The 23849-nt window shown below is 45.5% G+C and overlaps 1 protein-coding gene across 1 annotated transcript in view; it reads left to right on the plus strand.

The window, feature by feature from the left end:
- The first annotated feature begins 3794 nt into the window (after nucleotides 1–3794).
- YWHAG (tyrosine 3-monooxygenase/tryptophan 5-monooxygenase activation protein gamma) overlaps nucleotides 3795–23849 on the plus strand; it is a 32245-nt gene continuing 12190 nt past the window's right edge. Inside the window, exon 1 of the mRNA XM_030797520.1 lies at nucleotides 3795–4120. Coding sequence (XP_030653380.1) covers nucleotides 4034–4120 — 87 coding nt within the window. The 5' untranslated portion in view covers nucleotides 3795–4033. The remainder of the gene's footprint in view (nucleotides 4121–23849) is intronic.

A 23849-nucleotide genomic window follows, 5' to 3' on the forward strand; every position in this document is an offset into this window, starting at 1 on the left:
GAGCACAAAGATGATAGGATACTGGGAGCAAATGGGGTGGATAGGTGCTCTCCTGAGCCACTGAAGGAATGGTCTGGTGGTTAAGATAAAACATAAGTCAAATTTATTAGAGTTGCCCACAGTCAGCAATGGTGATTTTATTTCATTTATTTATTTATTTTTTAGATGGAGTTTCACTCTTGTTGCCCAAGCTGGAGTGCAATGGTGCAATCTCAGCTCACTGCAACCTCTGCCTCCCAGGTTCCAGCGATTCTCCTGCATCAGCCTTTGGAGTAGCTGGGACTACAGGCACCTGCCACCACGCCTAGCTAATTTTTGTATTTTTAGTAGAGACGGGGGTTTCACCATGTTGGCCAGGCTGGTCTCAAACTCCTGACCTCAAGTGATCTGCCCACCTTGGCCTCCCAAAGTGCTAGGATTACAGGCGTGAGCCACCGTGCCCGGCCATAGCAATGGTGATCTTCTTGCTGGTCTTGCCATTCCTGGAGCCATAGCGCTCCATGGCCTCCGCAATATTCATGCTTGCTTTCACCTTGCCAAAGACCACCATGCTGGCCATCTAACCACTTAGTCTTGGCAGTGCAGATGAAAAACTGGGAAGCATTTGTGTTGGGTCCAGCATCTGCCATGGGCAAGATGCCAGGATCTGTATGCTTCAGGATGAGGTTCTCGTCATCGAATTTCTCCCCATAGATGGACTTGCCACCAGTGCCATTATGATGTGTGAAGTTACCACCCTGACACACAATCCCTGGAATAAGTCTGTGAAAGTAGGAACCCTTGCTGGACATAATGGCTCACGCCTGTAATCCCAGCACTTTGGGAGGCTGAGGCGGATGGATCACGAGGTCAGGAGTTCGAGACCAGCCTGGCTGATATGCTGAAACACCGTCTCTACTAAAAATACAAAAATTAGCCAGGTGTGGTGGTGCGCGCCTGTAATCCCAGCTACTTAGGAGGCTGAGGCAGGAGAATCGCTTGAACCCGGGAGATGGAGTTTGCAGTGAGCCAAGATCGCATCACTGCACTCCAGCCTGGGCTACAGAGCAAGACTCCATCTCCAAAAAAAAAAAAAAAACAAAAGAAAAAAAAGAGAGAGTAGGAACCCTTATAACCAAATCCTTTCTCTCCAGTGCTCAGAGAACGAAACTTCTCTGCTGTCTTTAGAACATTGTCTGCTAACAGCTCCGATATATTAACATGGCTTTACAGTTTAGATGAGAGGTCATTTCTTTTTTTTTTTTTTTTTTTTGAGATCGAGTCTTGCTCTGTCGCCTAGGCTGGAGTGCACTGGCACAATCTCGGCTCACTGCAAGCTCTGGAGAGGTCACTTGGCTTCTTGGTTTCCACGCCCCTAACCTTGAAGGAGACGCAGCCCGAGGGCTCAACAGTAACGTCAAAGAACACGGTGAGACCATGGCCAGTAGTAGAGTACTCCTGGCGGCGGCAGCGTCTGCAAAGCTCACTTTTTTTTTTTTTCGATATGGAGTTTTGCTCTTGTTGCCCAGGCTGAAGTGCAATGACACAATCTCGGCTCACTGCAACCTCTGCCTCCCAGGTTCAAGTGATTCTCCTGCCTCAGCCTCCCGAGTAGCTGGGATTACAGGCGCCCGCCACCATGCCCAGCTAATTTTTGTATTTTTAGTAGAGATGGGGTTTCGCCATGTTAGCCAGGCTGGTCTCGAACTCCTGACTTCAGATGATCCACCTGCTTCGGCCTCCCAAAGTGTTGGGATTACAGGTGTGAGTCACCGTGCCAGGCCAAAACTCACTTCTTTTTTTTTTTCGAGACGGAGTCCCACTCTGTCACCCATGCTGGAGTGCAGTAGAGCGATCTCAGCTCACTGCAACCTCCGACTCCCGGGTTCAAGCGATTCTCCTGCCTCAGCCTCCCGAGTAGCTGGGATAACAGGTGGGCACCACTGCCCAGCTAGTTTGTTTGTATTTTTTGTAGAGACGAGTTTCACCATGTTGGCCAGGATGGTCTCGATCTCCTGACCTTGTGATCCGCCTGCCTCGGTCTCCCAAAGTGCTGGGATTACAGGTGTGAGTCACCGTGCCCAGCCTTTAAAAAACTTTTTATTTTATTTTTTATTTTTGAAACGGAGTCTCGCTCTGTCGCCAGACTGGAGTGCAGTGGCGCTATCTCAGCTCACTGCAACCTCAAAACTCACTTCTTACTGACTTCTAGCACACTGTACATATCTCACCTATTTTCTTGGGCAGGGATTTTTGTCTGTTTTGTTCACTACTCTACCTCGTGGCTTAGAATAGGGCTTGGAGGCCGGGCGCGGTGGCTCACGCTTGTAATCCCAGCACTTTGGGAGGCCGAGGCGGGTGGATCACGAGGTCAGGAGATCGAGACCACGGTGAAACCCCGTCTCTACTAAAAATACAAAAATTTAGCCGGGCGTGGTGGCGGGCGCCTGTAGTCCCAGCTACTCGGAGAGGCTGAGGCAGGAGAATGGCGTGAACCCGGGAGGCGGAGCTTGCAGTGAGCCGAGATCGCGCCACTGCACTCCAGCCTGGGTGAGAGAGCGAGACTCCGTCTCAAAAAAAAAAAAAAAAAAAAAAAGAATAGGGCTTGGAACACAGTAGCTTCTCATAGATAATTGTTGAATACATAAAGTAAATAAAATGTGCAGTCAAAACTATCGGGCTTGCAGGCATGGTGGCTCACGTCGGTAATCCCAGCACCTTGGGAGGCCAAGGCATGAGGATCGCTTGAGCCCAGGAGTTCGAGACCAGCATGGGCAACAAAGCTAGACCCCCGTCTCTACAAAAAAGCAAAACAAAGCAAAAAAACCTATGCTATCTGCAAGCTATGTGGAATAATATGAACGAGAATATATCAGCGTGACCTCGGTGGGTATGTATGTCTTAGGAGGGGAGAGAAGAGCTGGACAACCAAGCCCTAGACGCAGCCCACTTAGAAGGGGAGTAGGCTCCTGGTGGCTGAACTGAATCTTTAGCATTCCACCCTGGAGAGGAAGAAGGGGTTCTCCAGGGTCAGCCAGCAGACAGCTGCATCCTTTCTGGAAATCAACCACTGTGGCCAGCCGGTATTTGTCGTTCGTCCATGTTTTCACCTATTCAGGCCCAAGAGCCTCAAGGTGGGGTGGGGGGTTTAGTGGAAGCTCGTAGGGGGAGGAGGTTACAGTCCCCAGGGTCTGGCCCCTTAATTCAGCCATCCCGCGGGCAGGCACCACACTGAGAGTCTGGATCTACAATGGACGCGCCTCCTGTCCTTCCCCCACCACGACCTGCTACGTGATCTCGGAAATAGGGTCTAGGACCGAGGCTCCTGCCCCCTCCTCTCGTAATTTCCCGGAGAATATGGGGCGGGGCGGTGAATCAGCACTCGCAGCGACTGATGCAGCCCTGATCCCCGCCAGGGGTCCCCAGCGGCCTCGGGATTCGAACCACCCCCCGTCCTCCTGCGCCTGCGCGCTACGTCCGCTGGGAGTTGTAGTCTTGACCGCCCCTTTGTCCTTGGTCTCCTCAACGCCTCAGTCCACCGCAGGTTACACTACAACTCCCAGAGGCCCATGCGTCCGAGGCCTGGTGGGGCGGGAAGCTCAAGGGGGAAGGGTAAGGGGGCGTCTGGAGAAGCTGGGGTGAGGGAACTGGGGAGTGAAGTGAAAAAAGAGGAGAGTGGGGGCGCAGTGGGAAAGGACTGGGTGCCCGGAAGACGCGCAGTGAGCCGAGCTGGGGAGCGGGGAGTTCTAGCCGCGGCCGGGCCCGGGCGGGGTCTGGGCGGGGCTTGCGGACGGGCGGGCGGGGCCTACCTTCGTCATGCGGCGTGGGCGGGGCCGCAGGGGGTTGTCCGTCTGTGGCACGCACAGCAGCCGCAGCCGCCTCGCGCCCGGTCCCGCGGTCGCAGCTCCAGCCGCCTTCTCCGCGCAGCCGCCGCCTCAGCCGCTCGCTCCGTGGGTCGGTCCTCTCCGGCACTTGGGCTCCAGTCGCGCCCTCCAAGCCCTTCAGGCCGCCCCAGTGTCCTCCTCCTTCTCCGGCCAGACCCAGCCCCGCGAAGATGGTGGACCGCGAGCAACTGGTGCAGAAAGCCCGGCTGGCCGAGCAGGCGGAGCGCTACGACGACATGGCCGCGGCCATGAAGAACGTGAGTGTCTCCTCCCCTCCCCCCGCCGCTCCCTGCCCCTCCGAAGACGCGGTCCTTGGCTTGGAAGGCTCGGGGCTTCGTTGCCCTGTCGCGATGGCGGGGTGACCGCCCCGTCTCGCTCACTGAGGGGGGCTGGGGAGGGTCCCGAGAGGCGACGGGAACCCGGGCTGTGACGCGGCCTCTTCTCGGAGTCCCCGTGGCCCCGCGGCACTGCCATTCAGGGCCGGCGCGGGCGCGGGCCGGGGCGGGGTCCCGCGGGGATGGACTTGGGAGCGGGGTCTCCGGCCCCCGCGGCTCTAGGGGTGCAGGGGACCCGAGAGGGGAGCCGTGCGCATCCTTTGTGCCCCACTTCCCCCCTCCTCCCAGCCTGGGCGTGGGGGCGGGGGACCGCATGGATGCGGTTCCTCTTTCTCTCCCTGGTGTCTGGGCGGCGCCTTTCCCATTCACTCAGCGGGTCTCCCGGTTTTCCACCTCTCCAGCCCCCCCCAAGTCTTCCCCACTGTCTGTCCCGACACATCCCTGAGAATCTTCCCAGAAACATTGTATAGGGTCTCTTGAAAACCTGAGCTCCGTGATGCAGAATCGAAACCACCTTGCTCACGTTTTTCTTAACAAAAGGCTCTTCTTTCTCCATTCCCCCAAAGCAAGTCCTCCGGCTTTTAGGAAGGGGGAACGTTTGTCTCGCTAGCGTTTTCATTGATCATTCTCAACATGTCATCTCCATTTTATTCCCTAATGTTTTTGTATTGAAAAGGGTAGGTATTGCCTGTAAAATAAAAGGTGATGAATGTAGCTGACTGGTTCGATCCGTGTGACATATGCCGTTTCTTTTTTGAATACAGGCACGCGTCTGTTGAAATTCCTTTAAGTTGGGGGAAAAAATATTCTGTCTGATCTGATAGTGCAAACAAAGCCGTGGTGAGAGGCAGTATCAAGTCATTCCAGAAGATTCTGCATTTGTCATATTGCAGAGAGCCTAGACTGGGTGGAGGCTGGGAGGAGTTATTTTAAAGGGGAAAAAGTCTTCTTAAAAATTTTTGGTTGTTAGATGCATCTGAGGCTTTTTTTTTTTTTAAGCGAGTACATCTTCATGCTGATGAAAAGAGAATACCGATCTCCAGTTGTCGCATTTTGTCTGGGTTGCAGATTCCTCCCTGTATTGCACCATTTTGTCAGTAACACCACATTTATCTAATGGGCTATCAACCAGTTTGATATTAGAGGAGGGGGAAGTATTGAACATTATGAAATGAAAGGTAGAAAATTAATCTAATGATTTCGGGCCCCCACTATCTTAATATTTAATTTCCTGCCTTATGTAACAAAGATTTTCAAATTCATCTCCATTGTGAAGTGGATACTGGAGTGTACCTTGCGTGTTACATCTTTTAAATGAAGCATTATTGATATTACAGATCAATTCTTGAATAACTTTACTGGTTCTCAAAAGATGACAATGCCGATACCTTTATATTTAAACCAGCTATATTAACAAAGAAAGGTTTTTGTCTTATTAAAGAAGAGAACTGATTCTGAAATTCGGAATACTGCTGTGGCCACAGTCGCTGTCTTACAAGGTTTTAATGCTTAAATGATGTAAGTTGCACTTCTAATAGGTATCAGTATTGGAAATATCTTCAGTTCGTGTTATTTAGACTCTTCTAATTTTTCCATATTTCTAGTTCCACAGGAAAGCGAGTGACCTCGCACCTATATCCATAGCAACCAAGTGATGTCACACACAATGACACAGAGGCTGCAATGCACCTAAGGGCTGGTAGGGAGTGTGCAAATGGCATTTATCCAAGGTAATGCAGAAATTAGCTGATAAGCCAGGTGGAATCGAGCACTTCATATTCCACCAGATAAGAATTAGTCCAAAAAATAAGGATATCATTTACCCTTAGACATGCAAATCTGTGACCTCTAGCTAGGCCTTGTTCACCCTATTGCTAGCTTTCTCACAAAAGTTTATAAGGTGCTTTTTTGTATTTTTAAACATTCATCTCATTTATTTAAAATACTGGGCAATGATGGAATAAAAGTAGAAATTTTAAACGATAATTTATGGAATAAAAGTAGAAATTTTAAACAAGAATATAGCTTATGACACTAGTGCAGAGATGGGATGTATACTTGTGTTTATTGCAGATAATTAATTTGGCAGGTTTTAATAAAAACCTTAAAAAAATGATGACTTCCTACTGAGTCATTTTCAGTTACTAGTAGGGAATGAAAACCCGTTCCAAAGCCTTTTAAGTCGAGATTTGGGAAGTTTGTTTTTTACTAGATTTGTGCTTCTGCTCCTTCACAGTATAGAGGAAAGAACAGTTTGTAAAATAAAAACCTTTTTTCAAATCTGTTTCTTGTGACTTTAAGGAAATAGGCTCTGTCCCTCATTTTCCTCATCTGTAAAATGGGACAATACTTGAAAAAGTTGTGCGGATTCAGTAAGAAATGTAGTAGGTATTCCAAAATGGCAACTACCTGAGAAATGTTCTTCCTGTTTATAAAAGTCATCATGGAGAATTTGGAAACTGCAGAGAAAGAAACCAGTCTTACCACTCACGTGAGCTCTCTTTTAAGGCTGAAATCATCCTGTTGATAGAGGGATTAAAATTTGAGTTTACTGAAATTATCCTAGTGCTAACACTATTGGGATCTGTGCAGAATGGTAGTTCTATGTGGGTAACCAGGACAGAAATACTGTATTGTGCAGTATTTTGAAAAGAAGGAAAGAGGAATGTTAGGTCTTTTAAGATAGATGTTTAGTCTTGTATTGAAGGAGAGTGAACACCTAGATGTATCCTACGTATTAGACAATACTGTCTTGTCCTTTGACTTTTAATAGTCTCTTGAGAAGTTAATATTTTAAGTAGGCTACTGGTACTTGCCTCGGGGGGAGAAAAAGTTCAGGATTACTAATTTTGTTGAAGTTACTGAGTTAAGCAGTTTAACTCAATAAGGGGTGGGAGGGCAAAGGTGGCAAAAGGCTATCGTAATTTTTCTAAATCTTCCTAGTGGGATCAATAGACTTTCAAATTCTTTCTATCTTAAATATTCCATTTCCCCCCAGCTCTTCCAGGAGATCAATAGCTATTATCACTAATGGAGTAATGGTACCTCTGTAGACTCTTCAGAGGTGGAGTTCTGCCAACCATTATTCTAAGTCATGTGGGTTGAATTGTTCTCTTCTTGGGCGTGGAAAGAATACAGATCATACAGCTTGCCTTTCATGTGTTAGCCTTCACAGTAACTGAAGCGGATATTAAGTGCTTTTTCTGATTATTTTGGAAATCTATGTGTCTTTTGAATTCTACCGAGATTCAACATGGCGCTAAATGTTCATCCTCATTGCAGTCCTGGATTAACTGCAAACCTTGGGTAGGATTTCATCTCTTGTACTCAGGGAAGCCTTATTTATTAAGCCAATCTCTAAATTATTGAAAAGAGTGGAGGAAACGATGTGTTTTTATCGAGGTAAAAGTTGTGTAACATAACTTTAACATAGTCACATCAGATTGCAAGTGCAGTTGAGTGGCATTGGGTACATTCAGTGTTGCGCAGCCATCACCTGTGTTCAAGAAGAGAGAAAGTGGTTATTTTTAAAAAGTGATGCTGGTCTGGACTACAGCTGGCTGGAATTCAGCAGGCCATTACCTATTCAGGAATGTGTCGATAATGGAGTGCCCACAACAGGTCACAGCCAGCGATAATTATCTATCCCTTTGTCTTCGTTTCCAAGCGTCTGAACTGAAAAAAGGGAATTAGCTTTAGCTACGTTTGTACTGTATTTCCACTTAAAAAGTTATGGAACTTGAACACTGTATAATGTTCACCCAAATAAATAAGAACAACTTACTTGAAATCTGAGCAAATCGTTAACTCTTTGGGGATTATGGAAATTTTGCTGGTGTTCTAGTTTTCAGCCCCAAGGCTGCCTTTATTATCAGTGATTTGCCGCCTGTGTGGTGGTGGTTTCCTAATGAGCAGGATGCAGGGTTGAGACTGGGGAGCTCCTGCAGCATGAGGCTCTCAACTGATGGGACGCCAGCACAAGACATTCAATACATTGTGGCTGTCAGGAGCTGGATGGGAAAAGTAGTTACTTTTCCCTTCTTTGCCCACTCCCAATATCAGCAGTCCTAACTTTATTTTATTTTATTGTATTGTATTTTAATTTTTTTGAGACAGAGTCTTGCTCTGTCACCCAGGCTGGAGTGCAGTGGAAAGTGGTGTGATACCTCGGCTCACCGCAACCTCTGCCTCCCAGGTTCAAGTGATTCTCTTGCCTCAGTCTCCCAAGTAGCTGGCATTACAGGCACCCACCACCACGCCCAGTGAATTTTTGTTGTTTTAGTAGACACGAGTTTCACCATGTTGGCCAGGCTGGGCTCGAACTCCTGACCTCAGGTGATCTACCCACCTCAGCCTCCCAAAGTGCTGGGATTACAGGCGTGAGCCACTGTGCCCAGCCACAAGGACCACTTTCTATGTTCAGTAGTCAAAGGGAAATACCACTTTTAAATGATATAAAACGTTATCTTCTCTTTGCCTTCTTTTGAAAGCTGCTTAGTGTTTTACCAGATATTCCAGTCTATAATTATGTGTGTGTTTGATTGCTTGGTTTTTTTTTTTTTTTTTTTTTTTTTTTTTTTTTTTTGAGACAAGGTCTCACTCTGTCACCCAGGCTGGAGCATGTCACCCAGGCTCACTGCAGCCTCTACCTCACAGGCTAAAGCGATCTTCCAGCCTCAGCCACCCAAGTAATTGGGACTACAGGAGCATGCCACCACACCCGGCTAATTTTTTGTATTTTGTTTTGTAGGGACGGGGTGTTGCCATGTTGTCCAGGCTGGTCTTAAGCTCCTGGACTCAAGCAATCTGCCCATCTTGGCCTCCCAAAGTACTGGGATTACAGGTGTGAGCTACCACACCCAGCCCGGTCTATAATTATAATGCAGCTAAATGTTGCCTTTCTACAAAGGCTACCAATACCAGCTGTCTTATGGCCTCTCCTCTCAGAATTATTTTTCTGTATCTTCCCCAAATTCCATTTTAGGTGGCAGCTATCATTTTGATTAAATACCAAAACATATTATTTTACTTAAAATTGTCATTTGTAGAAATCTTGAAATTTTTGATATTTTGCTAAAGGAATTTATGAATTTGAGTAGTAGAAAATTAGTTACACGAAAACTGATTTAAAAAATTCCCTGAGTCGGGCACGGTGGCTCACGCCTGTAATCCCAGCACTTTGGGAGGCCGAGACAGGCGGATCATGAGGTCAGGAGTTGGAGACCAGCCTGACTAACATGGTGAAATTTGTCTCTACTAAAAATACAAAAATAGCTGGGTGTGGTGGCCCGCACGTGTAATCCCAGCCACTTGGGAGGCTGAGGCCGGAGAATTACTTGAACCTGGGAGGCGGAGGTTGCAGGGAGTTGAGATTGCACTACTGCACTCCAGCCTGGGTGACAGAGCAAGACTCCATCTTGAAAAAAAGAAAAAAAAATTCCCAAAAGAAAGCTTTGATTTTAAGGTAAATAGTTATAAATAATTGGTTTGCTACCATGGTTTTGTAGAAAAAATAAAAATTGTAAATCTTAAAAGACCATGTGTGTGAGTCTTTTCTTTCTGTTTAAAGAACTAGTGAAGTCTTAGTTAAATCACTCCCAGCATTTCACTTGTTAAGTGTGTGTCCTACAGAAATAGATTTTTCTTTACCTGAGTTGAATACTACTAATATGTGCTGCATGGCGTTAGGTTTTGGTTATGGGCCGGGTGTAGTGGCTCACGCCTGTAATCCCAGCACTTTGGGAGGTCGAGGTGGGTTGATCACTTGAGGTCAGGAGTTCAAGACCAGCCTGGTCAACATGGTGAAATCCCATCTGTACTAAAAATACAAAAATTAGCTGGGCATGGTGGCGCGTGCCTGTAATCCCAGCTACTAGAGAGAGGCTGAGGTAGGAGAATCACTTGAACCCAAGAGGCAGAGGTTGCAGTGAGCCGAGATCACACCACTGCACTCCAGCCTAGGTGACAGTGCGAGACTCTGTCTCCAAAAAATAAGCTTTGGTTGTGAATAGGAAAGAGAGTGTTCTTACATAATATAGATTTTTAACATAACATTAAAACGATAAAATTATTCCGAATAAAACTCTTGGGCTTCTTAACCTTTGGAAGGGTACCTGTCTTTGGAGAGAGAAAGCCCATTTTGGTGAGTGGGACCCAGGTACCCAGCTTTCCTCTGAGCAGGAGTGTCTGAGCTGGGAGTATGACAGTGACAGCAGTGGCCAGCTGAACATGTAATGACAGTAGCTGAAGAGGAGTCACTGATCCACCCCCAACCTGCCGCAAGCTGAGTATGAAGAGCAGCTGCCGTGGGCAGGGAAGTGAGGAATGGCTAAGGGAGCGAGGGGAAGGCTTTAAAAAGCCAGATTTCTTTTGAAGCCATAGAGATGATTTACATTTCTTGAGCTGTCTGAAAGGAATTACTCATACGACTCTTAAGTTACCATATTTTAAAAACCCAGATCTGGGAAACAAAATGCCTATGGTGCTGGTTCTTTAAGAATGTAGAAATCAGCTTGAATTTTTTACTGTTTCTATACAGACTGCTTTTGTAGCAATCTAACATGAAGCAGTGAGCATGTCTTTGCAGTGGAGGTGCAGCATAGTAGCCATGCAGATAACCCCATACTCATTGGCAGTATGTTTTAAATGTAAGGGCCTGCCTGGCCTGAGTAAGCTAAAGAGCAGTGGCCCCCAACCTTTTTGGCACCAGGGACCCGTTTCATGGAAGACGGTTTTTCCATGGACTGGATGGGGGTGAGGGGTAAGGGAATGGTTTGGGGATGGATCAAGCACATTGCATTTATTGTGCACTTTAGTATCGCTACATTGTAGTATGTAATGAAATAATTATACAACTCACTATAATGTAGAGTCAGTGGGAGCCCTGAGCTTGTTCTACAATTAGATGGTCCCATCTGGGGTTGATGGGAGACAGTGACAGATCATCAGGCATTAGATTCTCATAAGGACCGTGCAGCCTACATCCCTTGCGTGTGCAGTTCACAGTAGGGTTGGCACTCCTTTGTGAATCTAATGCCACTGCTGATTTGACAGGAGGTGGAGCTCAGGTGGTAATTCGAGCAGTGGGGAGCAACAGACTTCCTGCTCTGCAGCCAGGTTCCTGACAGGCCATGGGCCCGTTGGGGACCCCTGCTATAGAGAATAGATGTTGTTATTTTCAAACCTTCACATTGGGTCTTGTATCTGTGTAATAGAGGTTAAGACTGGAAGTTTTTTCCTACTAGGTTGAAAAAAATGACCCTACCTAGAAAGGCGAGAAGAACAAACAGGAGAGGAGAATACGAACAACAGAAAAGAGCATTCCAAGGCGAGGAAAGCTAGTGGGGACAAGGAGTAGGGAAGGAATATTCTAGAATAGCTTGGATTTTGGAATGCCATGCCTGTTTAAGGGAGTCTGTAGTCTTTGGAAGGCTGTGAACAATGGGATTGACTACTGAAGACAAAAATGTTGGTGGCCTTTCAGGATGCTAGAAATTTCGGGGGAAAATGACAAGAAGAATCACCATAATGATTCACATGCAGGGATATTTCCATCGTGTCTTTTTCTAGTTTATATTCTCTTGCACCTTGCTTTTTTCACTTGACATCATTTCAATGATATTCTGTCGTTATTTTCAGTAGCTGAATAATCCTGTGGATATATCATAATTTAATTATTTTTTTACTTAGTATTTAGGCTGTTTCCAAATTCATATTGTAAATAATATTGGTGTGGGTATAGATGGTCCCTGATTTCAGGTGGTTTAACTTAACGATTTTTCTTTTCTCTTTTTTTTGAGACAGTCTTGCTCTGTTGCTCAGGGTGGAGTGCAGTGGCGCGATCTCAGCTTACTACCACCTCTGCCTCCTGAGTTCCAGCGATTCTCCTGCCTCAGCTTCCCAAGTAGCTGGGATTACAGGCACATACCACCACACCCGGCTAATTTTTGTATTTTTAGTAGAAATGGAGTTTCCCCATGTTGGCCAGGCTGGTCTCCAACTCCTGGCCTCAGGTGATCTGCCCGCCTTGGCCTCCTGAAGTGCTGGGGTTACAGGCATGAACCACTGCACCTGACCTTAACCTGACGATTTTTCGACTTTACGATGGTGCAAAAGCAGTAGGCATTCCTTAAGCTCCTCTGCTTAGGAGGGTCATGTCCCCATAAACGAGTTATATGTCGAGGAGCATCTGGTATCTTTCAGGCACAATTCGTACGTTAAGACAGACCCAAGAGGGGAATTGCTGGAAAACTAGCTAAGAATAATGTTTAAGGTCCTCATTAGTACAGGGTGTTCTTGAAAGTTTTGAAAGATTTGTTTGAATAGGTATTACGTATACATGTTCAGAATTCAAAAGGCACCCATCGCCCTTTGTCCTCTAGGAAGGAAAACGAGGTTGAAGCAGGGGTAGGCTCGATGCCGGCTTATTTGAGGCAGGGCCCATCTCCCTTATGCTTCTTTGGAGTGATTGCCTTTTTTTTCCCTTTGACTAATGGAAACTTGCAAACATACAAAATAAAGACAAATAGTACAGTAACCCCCGTACACCCAGCTTCACCATTTTTCAGCACATCGGTCATTTGTCTGTATTTTCTTACTCTTCTGGCCTCCTCGGGGATTATTTACCAATTTGGAAGATGGCTTTTTGGAGACAGTCTCGTTTTGTTGCCCAGGCTGGAGTGCAGTGGTGCAATCTCAACTCACTTCAACCTCCCCCTCCTGGATTCAAGCAATTCTCCTACCTCAGCCTCCCCAGTAGCTGGGATTACAGGTGCCCACCACCACGCCTGGCTAATTTTTGCATTTTTAATAGAGACCGGGTTTCACCATGTTAGCCAGGCTGATCTCGAACTCCTGACCTCAAGTGATCCACTTGCAGGCATGTTTTTGTTTTTCATCGTTTGCTGGCCATGTAGAAAAAGACTTCAGATTTTTGAAACTTGATCTATTTATTGAGGAAGGAAAAACAATATGGCAGAACTTCAAAGCTATCATTAACAGATTAAATTTTTAAAACTTACATAGAATATATTTCTACTGACATTATTTGGAGCTGTGGCATGTAGATTCTCAAAAACGCTGAGTGAATTACAACTACCTCTTACTTTCATTTTTTGGTACCCTGTTGCATTTTGATCTTGGTTTTCTCTGTTCGTCATCTGGCTGTGTGTGTGTGTGTGTGTGTGTGTGTGTGTGTTAATAAATGATGACCAAAATGCGTCTGGACCGCAATGGAAAACTTACGGTACTTTTTGGTATGAATTTTTTACATCTGGTCTCTAAATTTCTGCATTGACTAAAATCTTACTGGGAAGAAGAGATTTTTTTTTTTTTTTTTTTTTTCTGAGACGGAGTCTCGCTCTGTTGCCCAGGCTGGAGTGCAGTGGCATGATCTCGGCTCACTGCAAGCTCTGCCCCCTGGGTTCACACCATTCTGCCTCAGCCTCCAGAGTAGCTGGGAATATAGGCGCCCGCCACCACGCCTGGCTAATTTTTTTGCATATTTAGTAGAAACAGGGTTTCACCATGTTAGCCAGGATGGTCTCGATCTCCTGACCTCGTGATCCACCCGCCTTGGCCTCCCAAAGTGCTGGGATTACAGGCATGAGCTACTGCACCCGGTCGGGAAGACGAGATTTTTTAAATTGCACACTTAGATGAAATATTGTAATATAGTTTGATGTTTACTGTCACTTTGGGAAGCATTTTTATATACTTTTCCCATTTAATTTCACAACAGTTTTATAAAGTGATAGTCTTCTGATTTTAAAGGTGGAAATGTTTAATTTGCCTTAAAATTTTTTTTCAAAGTCTAAGGCTCATGGTTTGTAATCCCAGCACTCTGGAAGGTGGAGGCAGGCGGGTCACCTGAGGTCAGGAGTTTGAGACCAGCCTGGCCAACGTGGTGAAGCCCTGTCTCTACTGAAAATACAAAAATTAGGCCGGGTGTGGTGGCTCACACCTGTAATCCCAGCACTTTGGGAGGCCTAGGTGGGCGGATCACGAGGTCAGGAGATTGAGACCATCCTGGCAAACACGGTGAAACCCCGTCTCTACTAAAAATACAAAAAAAATTAGCCGGGCGTGGTGGTGGTCACCTGTAGTCCCAGCTACTCGGGAGGCTGAGGCAGGAGAATGGCGTGAACCCGGGGTGGCGGAGCTTGCACTGCACTCCAGCCTGGGCAACAGAGCAAGACTCTGTCTAAAAAAAAAAAAAAAAAAAATCGGGCATTGTGGCATGCACCTATAGTCGCAGCTGCTCGGAGGCTGAGGCACGAGGATCACTAGAACCAGGAAGACAGAGGCTACAGTGAGCTGAGATTGTGCCACTGCACTCTAGCCTGGACGACACGCTATCTCCAAAAAAAAAAAAAAAGTCTGAGGCTCTTGTTTTAAGTTTTTGTTTTTTCTAGAAAAGGGGTCATGGGTAAAGTGGATACCAGCTGTTGTTTCAATTGATCTCTTTCAATTTTAGCATATGTTCCATTGCTTGCAGATGCATGGAAAATCCTTTTAAACTACTGCATATTTAATAATTTTTCCATTGGTTAACCTTGAGGTGGTGGCGTGTCATCTAGGTTTAAATACAGAAGAACTCATTTCCTTTAGGACAGTTGAAAGATGTATTACTCAATACAAGTGTAACCCAGTTTCTTTTAGAAAACATCATTTGATCCCACGATTGCAGCGTGTTTTTTAAATGTCATTTAACAAAGGAGAGCTTGAGATTTTTAACATGAGGTAAGTGCTGTAGTTTTGCTGTTGGAGTCTTAGAGATATTGCCAGGAGGCATGAGGGTACCACTCAGAACCAAATGGAAGCAGATACCTCACTCAAAAGAAACAGATCTGGCAGGAAGAGAAAACCTTTTGTATCGCAAATAAGAACCAGAATAATATGGTTTTATGTGGAATTTGCAAACTGGAGTTTGGAGCACGTTTTGAGGATGTGGGTGAAGATCAAAGGAAGAAAAGAGATGCTAGTTTTTTATATTGTGTGTAAGATACTTTCATAGACATTTGAGTGTTTGTTTGTTTGTTTTCTGAGACGGATTTTCCCTCTTATTGCCCAGGCTGGAGTGCAATGGCGCGATCTCAGCTCACTGCAACCTCCACCTCCCAGGTTCAAGTGATTCTCCTGCCTCAGCCTCCCAAGTAGCACACGCCACCATGCCCAGCTAATTTTTTTGTATTTTTAGTGGAGACAGGGTTGCACCATGTTGGTCAGGCTGGTGTTGAACTCCTGACCTCAGGTGATCCACCTGCCTTGGCCTCCCAAAGTGCTAGGATTACAGGCATGAGCCACTGTGCCCTGCAGACATTTGAATATTTGAATGTAAGCATTTGAATATTTTGTAGACATTTTAGGCAGGTGGAAGAAATAAATGCACTGATCTAAAATCCTAGGAAAGATTCGGTTGTGATGAGAGTCCTGTTGAACATCTGTGGGGATCTTGATTCCACAAAACAAGTTGAAGTAAGCCTAGGGTGCTGTGCAACTGGAGACGGACGTTGAGTTCACACTAGTCGTCGGGGAGGGTTTCCTAGAGGAAGTGATGCCTGCGCAGTGTCTTTGGGGGACTTGAGGGAGGGGGAGAGGTTGGAGGAAGGAATAGCCAGGCAGAGGGCATAGGATGCTTAATTGCAGGATGGAAAAGAAGAACTGGTGGCATGATTTGTTTAGTCTCTGTTGGTGGCATTCAGGGAATGCTGTGGTGGTGTGCTTTTGAGGGAGTAGCAGGAAATGAGTTGAAAGAGGTTAACAGGAACCAGTTCATGAAGGGCCTTCTGGAGTTTGTTTCTTCTTAAGCCATGGTGAGTCTCTTCAGGCTGAAGAGGACCATAATCTAATTTTTGGTGTGGAGAGATCCCAAGCAGCAGTGTGGAAACTGAGTAGGACAGTGAGGCAGAGCGAGGGGAGGCTGAGGAGTAGATTGTCGGGTCTAGTCTTCAGGGACCTGGACAAGAACGGCGAGGGCAGGTTGGAGAGGCAGAAATGGGTGGCCAGAGATAGAAGAGGAGGAGAAAATGGTGGAAAAGATGAATTCCGGTGTTCTACTGAATTTGAGGAAACACTTAAGTGGTGACAAATTAACTTGGCTACAGGTCAGTTTGACCGGCATTTATAACAGTGCCTGGCACAGTGTAAGCAAAGGAACATTTAGAATCCACTAATAACCAGGCTGGCCTAACAGCGGCAGAATATAATATCCTCTTCCCTGGTAGAACAGACATTCAAGAGGGAGCCTTCTTTGTATCCATGTGTGTTGGAACCATGCAGAACAAAGGTCACCCAGAGAAAAATGTAGCATCTATGTCACAGTGTAAAGCGCTAGGGAGTGGTTGGCACTTAAGTAGTGACTGGAACGAGGAAGGAAAGACCAGGAAAGAAGGCTGACAAGGGGAGGAGAGCCTCAGGAAAGAGTGGTCATCAGGGTTGGATGCCTCTGTGAGTTCAGACTTAAGATGAAGACCAAGAGCACTGGATGCCTGGAGTGGGAAGACAGTGATGACTGTGTAGGGCTGTGGGGTTGAGGAGGGAGTGAAACATTGAAGAAATGGTAACAATTGTAGACTTAATTCCAGAACCTTGATTTTGAAAGAACCAGGAAGAGGTGGGATTGAAATGCATGATTTATTTTTTATTTTATTTATTTATTTATTTATTTATTTATTTGAGGTGGAGTCTCACTCTGTAGACCAGGCTGGAGTGCACTGGCACGGTGTCGGCTCCCTGCAACCTCCGTCTCCAGGGTCCCAGTTCAAGCAATTCTGCTGCCTCAGCCTACCTAGTAGCTGGGATTACAGGCTCGCGCCACCATGCCCGGCTAATTTTTGTATTTTTAGTAGAGACAGGTTTCACCATGTTGGCCAGGCTGGTTTTGAAGACCTCATGATCCGGCCACTTCAGCCTCCCAAAGTGCTGGGATTACAGGCATGAGCCACTGCGCCTGGCGTCATTTTTTTAAATCTTAACTTTCACTGTATGTTAATGGGAAAGAGTAGGAGAGGGAGAATAGAAGAATATAATAGAATGACCAGTGGGAATCCATGGAGGGGGAAGGAACATCTTTTGTTGGCACTCAACAAAGGAGGCAGTGATAGGTGCAGCTACTTCTGGAAGAAAGGCCTGGCCGAGTACGGTGGCTCACACCTGTAATCCCAGCACTTTGGGAGGCTGAGGCGGGTGGATCACGAGGTCAGGAGATTGAGACTATCCTGGCTAACATTGTGAAACCCCGTCTCTACTAAAAAATACAAAAAATTAGCTGGGCGTGGTGGTGGGCGCCTGTAGTCCCAGCTACTCGGGGGGCTGAGGCAGGAGAATGGTGTGAACCTGGGAGGCGGAGCTTACAGTGAGCCAAGATCGTGCCACTGCACTCCAGCCTGGGCAACAAAGCGAGACTCCATCTCCAAAAAAAAAAAAAGCCTTAGGATAGGCATAGCTAATGGTCACGTTCCTCTGTGAAGAAGAGATGGCAATAACCTAGGATTGCCAGGCGATTTGTAGTGACTTCAACCTCTAGTTCTCTCTCAGTGTCCCCCTCCCTCACCTAAATCTTGGCCGTGAGAGTGGGAGGAGGGGCAGGGGTTTGGATTGATCTGGGTATTTTAGGGATGGTGTAGCAGAAGGACAAGACAGTGATATGCCTGCAGAAAGAATGGAGTTGCCGGGTCTCCATGAACCTTGCAGGGAAGGACTAAAGCCTGAAGGGAACGTGCTGAGAGAGAAAGGACAGTATTCAAGAGTAAGTCTTGTAGGTAAGAATGGGGACTGGGAGGTTACAAGAGTTTGACTAAAAGTGAATGATTCTGTATAAGGTCAAGAGTGTGGTTTGGGGTAAGTTGTCCCAATTGATGAGTTCAACTAACGTTTATAATTCATTTTTGAGAATAGCCTTGGGATAATGGAAGTGGTAGAGGTCTGGACACAGATAAATAACCCCATTTAAAGTGAGCATGACATTGATTCCAGGAGAAATTGTAGAAGCAAAGATCAGACCTGAAAGAGATTATCATGTAGGAGTCAATATGGGTGTGTTTAAGAACCTTTTCAACTAATTTTGATCGAACTAATTTTGGAATAGGGTTTTTGACTGCCAGCCATGGGAGTGCTGGAACATAGTATATCTGGATTTTTTCAAAGCATTTGATGAGGTGTCTTCCTGATGTGGAGTTAGGTGAGCTGTAGAGGCATGTCATGTGCCCTAATCGTTAAAAATGTTTTAACAAGCCTAATTCCGAGGTGGGCTGATCACCTGAGCTCAGGAGTTCGAGACCAGCCTGGCCAACATGGTGAAACCCTGTCTCTACTAAAAATACAAAAATTAGCCAGGCGTGGTGGCATGCACCTGTGGTCCCACATACTCGGGAGGCTGAGGTGGGAGGACCTCTTAGACCCGGGAGGTGGAGGCTGCAGTGAGCCAATATCGCACCACTGCATTCCAGCCTAGGCAACAGAGCAAGACTCTGTCTCAAGAAAAAAAAAAAAATCCTAATTGTTTACTTAAAGTCCTGTACCCTGATCCCCAGGTTCAGCTGTTCCATTACACTTGGTGCAGTTGTTGCTTAACAGTAACACTTGCAGAGAAAGATAGATCTCGGGCTTTGACTGACATCTCAATAGGAATTGAGTATGATTTGCTTTTCATAAGTCAGTTTAGTTTGGAGCTGTGAAATACAGTATTAGTGTTTGCTTGTCTCAAACTACCCCAAACAAATATTTGTTAATTCTCACAGTTTAACACTGGGTGAACTGCAGTGGCCTCACCCACAGTCTCTCACCTCCAGGTTAACCCAGGCTTCTTCATGTGGTGGTGGAAGGTCCCAGCAGCGAGTCCCAACTCACAGGCACTTTTCAAGCCTTGCTTATCTCATACTTGCTCAGGCTCCGTTAGTCAAAATCAAGTCACATGACCAAGTTCAGATTATGGAGGTAGAGAGATACCCCATCTGTTGATGGGAGTAGCTGGATTCATATTGGAAAGGAGTTGGGTGGAAGGAATGACAGTCAGGAGGAATTACTAGGACCCTTTTTGAAAACAGTCTCAGCTGGGTACATCATGTGAAGATTGATGTCATTCAGCACACTTACAGAAGTGACTGTTAAGGTACCACCATGATTCATGGGTGATGCTGATTCACATGGCCAAGCCCATATTCTAGGGGTGGAGTATGAGTGTTATATTAATGTGAAGAAACAGAGAGAGGTGTGATGGGAAGAGTCTAAGTCTGGTGGCCGGGGTATCGAGAACTCACAGCAGGGTTCTTCTGCTTCCACAATATGCGCATTCGGAGCAGGTGATCCTTTGCTGATGTGGAGGCCGTCCTGTGCATTGTAGGGTGTTCAGCAGCATCCCTGGCCTCCACCCAGTAGATACCTTAATAAAGCTGATTTTTAAAAATGGCTGCAATACACCATAGTTTACAACAGCTTTTACACATAACAACCTAATTTTTTTTTCTTGAGACAGAGTCTTGCTCTGTCACCCAGGCTGGAGTGCAATGGTGCAATCTTGGCTCACTGCAACCTCTGTCTCCTGGTTTCAAATGATTCTCCTACCTCACCCTCTCAAGTAGCTGGGATTACAGGCGCTTGCCACCACTCCCAACTAATTTTTGTATTTTTAGTAGAGACGGGGCTTCATCATGTTGGCTAGGCTGGTCTCGAATTCCTGACCTCAGGTGATCCTCCTGCCTCGGCCTCCCAAAGTGGTGGGATTACAGGCGTGAGCCACTGCGCCTGGCTGGTTAATTTTGTTAACAGTTTGATTTTTTGGTGGGAAAGTCCTCTCTCCCCGCCACTTCCAAATCAGATCTATGGTAAAACTAGTAATTAATTAGAAATAGTCACTAATTTGTTTGATGAGTTCAGAAAGTAGCCCAGCGGAGCTTCGAAGCCCAATACACTAAATAGCAGGCTGAAGGGTATTGATAAGCAGGAGTGCATTCAGGGGAAGATTGGGACAGGGATGGAAACAGTGAGTAAGGTTAGAGAAGACTCTAGGATATGAGAACCAGCCTCGCCAGTTTCAAAAATGCATTCTGGCTCCCAAGAGAGAAAAATCTTGAGGCCAGCAAATGGCAGTTGTAGGGAAATAAGCAGCCTTGATATGAAGAAGTCAAGTACTTGTTAACCTCTGAAGGTGGAATTCAACCAAGTTCTCACAGGAGCGTGCAACAGAGGGTCAGAGACCATCCTTCACCCAGCAGGGTTTGTAAGAGGGAAGGGAGTACTGGTTTGGGGAGGAATGTGTGGATTATCTGCATTTCAGAGTGAGTTGTCTTAGTGTGTTTCTTCTTTTGACTTTTTCCTCCGTATTGGTGGGATCGAATGCTTCATAATGACAGATACCCATGGCAGGACATATAAATTTCCTGTCCTTTTTCATCTTTCTTTTATGATAGCTGTGCATAAATCTAAACAAGCCCTTTCGTTCACCTTTTTGGAGAGGATATTGAGAAATACAACCTGCATTACATTACTAGATGTTGGTAGGAGGTCACAAGAGGAGGATTAAATGTAAGAGCCAGAGGTCTGTGGTCCATTACAGTGAGTTTTCTCTGTGTAAGTCCATGTATTAAGCATCAAATATTTCGAATTTTGTATTTCAAACAAGTGAGCTGATGATGTTTGATTGCTGGTGTGTGTGAGAGTGCTATATAAACTGTCGTATGGTGCAGCAATTTTTCAATAGCTTTGTTGAGATACAGTTTACATACCATGAGATTCACCCATTTAAAGTGTGCAATTTAATGGTTTTCAGTATGTTCAGACTTGCATAACCATCACCACATTCTAGAACATGCCATCAACCCAAAAAGAAACCCCGTATTGGCAGTCATTCCCCATCACCTCCCCTCCCAACCCAGCCCTAAGTAACCACTAATCTGCTTTCTATTTCTATGGATTTGCCTATTCTGGACATATTATGTAACTGGAATCACACAATATGCGGTCTTTTGGACTGACTGCTTCCATTTAGCAAAATGTTTTTGAGAACATCGCTGTAGCATGTTATCAGTGCATCATTTGTCTGTCTAATATTCCATTACATAGATCACACTACATTTTGTTCAGCCGTTCCTCATTTCATGGACATTTGCATCGTTTCCACCTTTTGGCTCTTAGGACTAATGTTGCTGTGAACATTACAAGATTTCTTTTTTTTTTTTTTTTTTGAGGCAAGAGTCTTGCTCTGTCACCCAGGCTGGAGTGCAGTGGCACCACCTCAGCTCACTACAGCCTCAGCCTCCTGAGTAGCGGGGATTACAGGTGCGAGCCACCATGCCCGGCTCATTTTTGTATTTTTAGTTAGAGATGGGGTTTCACCATGTTGCCCAGGCTGGTCTCAAACTCCTGACCTCAAGCGATCTGCCAACTTCAGCCTCCTAAAGTGCTGGGATTACAGGCATGAGCCAGCGCTCCCAGCCCCTGTACAAGATTCTGTATGGGCTAGGTGCAGTGGCTTCCCCTGCACGTTAGGGGGTTGGCGGGGAGGGGCGGGAGGATCACTTTGGTGGCACATGCCTGTAGTCCCAGCTACTCGGGAGGCTAGGTTCAGGCAGAAGGATTGCTTGAGCCAGAGGCTGCAGTGGGCCCTGATCATACTACTGCACTCCAGCCTGGGTGACAGAGTGAGATCCTGTCTCAAAAAAAAAGAATTTTGTGTGGACTTATGTTTTTATTTCTCTTGTGTATATCTGGGAGTGGAATTGCTGAGTCATAATGCTGCTAACGAAACATTTTGAGAACTGCTACAATTCTTAACCTAGAGAAATAGATATGCATGGTTCCCATCTGAATTGGCAAGGGGTAGGGCTGCTTGAGGAGAGATTATTATAAAAAGCCTCCCTCCTTGGTTAAGAACTACTTGTATAGTGGAAAGCATGTGGGATTTGGAGCCAGTGTATTTGAGTTCTGTTCTTCAGCTCTTAGCCTTAGTTTTCTTTAAATTAGGAATAATGATACTTAATCATAAATGATTGGAGCGTGAGGAGTTATAATTTTGTTGAAAAATCCATTTCTGATCACAAAAGCTTATTAGAAAAATATGGACTAAATGGATACTTTCTTAACATGATAGAGAAAAATACAATTAAACCAAGAGCTGACATTTAAGAATGAAACCACTGGAAATAGTTCCATTGAATTCAAAACAAAACAAAAAAATTCTCACAAACATTATTGACATTGGCCTTGTCCAGGTAGTATTGATTCAAGTATAGGAAATTGTAACTATGGGAAAGGACAGGTGACATTTGGAAACCATAGGTTATTTTTGTAGAGAATAAACTGGAAAAATACTAGAATTGATTGTTAGTGAAACAGGGCTGATCCATACAGTCGCCCCTTGGACAATGTGTGAGTTAGGGGCACAGTCAAATCCCATGTGTAACTTTTTTATTTGTGTGTGTGTGTGTGTGTGTGTGTGTGTGTGTGTGTGTGTGTGTTTTGTTTTGTTTTGTTTTGTTTTGTTTTGTTTTGTTTTGTTTTGTTTTCTGAGACGGAGTCTCGCCGTGTCACCCAGGCTGGAGTACGATGGCATGATCTCAGCTCACTGCAACCTCCGCCTCCCAGGTTCAAGCAATTCTCCTGTCTCAGCCTCCCGAGTAGCTGGGATTACAGGTGTATGCCACCACGCCTGGCTAATTTTTTGTATTTTAGTAGAGACGGGGTTTCACCCTGTTGACCAGCCTGGTCTCGAACTCGTGAGCTCAGGCAATTCACCCGCCTTGGCCTCCCAAAGTGCTGAGATTACAGTTGTGAGCCACCGCACTTGGCAGAAAATATTATTAAGAAAAGCATAAGAGAAACTACATTTACTCTTCATTAAGTGGAAGTGGGTCATTGTAAAAATCTTCATCCTCATGGTCTTCGTGTTGAATAGGCTGAGCAGGAGGATAAAGAGGATTGGGCTTGCTGTCTCAGGAGTGGCAGAAGTGGAGGAAAATTCACATGTAAGTGGATTTGTGCAGTTCAAACCTGTGTTGTCCAAGGGTCAACAGTATAGTATGTATTCTGTGTATTATTATAACCATATAAAGGTTTCCTTTGTTCTTCATTGTATCTTTATCATTTTTATACATTATCGTTATTTTTTTTTATATATATTTTTTTGAGATGGAATCTTGCTCTGTTGCCCAGACTAGAGGGCAGTGGTACAATCTTGGCTCACTGCAACATCTGCCTCCCGGGTTCAGGCAATTCTCCTGTCTCAGCTTCCCGAGTAGCTGGGATTACAGGTGTGCATCACCACGCCCAGCTAATTTTTGTATTTTTAGTAGAGATGGGGTTTCACCATATTGGCCAGTCTAGTCTCGAACTCCTGACCTCAGGTGATCCACCCGCCTTGGCCTCCCAAAGTGCTGGGACTACAGACATGAGCCACTGCGCCCGGCCTATTAACATTATTTTTATACAACTAAGTTAAAACACATAGAAAGCAAAGAAGTGTGGTTTGAGTTTGTTGTATACATCCATAAACTGTTTATATAAAATTACTGGCTTTGGGCTTTTCTGAAAACTTGGCTTTCAGGATTGGCTTTAAGCTTCAATTGTAGGTATGAATAACAGGGTAAATTGTGGAGAGGGTTTGTTGGAATAGGTACTACTAGTCATTGGTACAAAATTCAACCTAGTCAACCTTGAC

Source organism: Nomascus leucogenys, chromosome 17 (genome assembly GCF_006542625.1).
Source record: "Nomascus leucogenys isolate Asia chromosome 17, Asia_NLE_v1, whole genome shotgun sequence".
NCBI lineage: Eukaryota > Metazoa > Chordata > Mammalia > Primates > Hylobatidae > Nomascus > Nomascus leucogenys.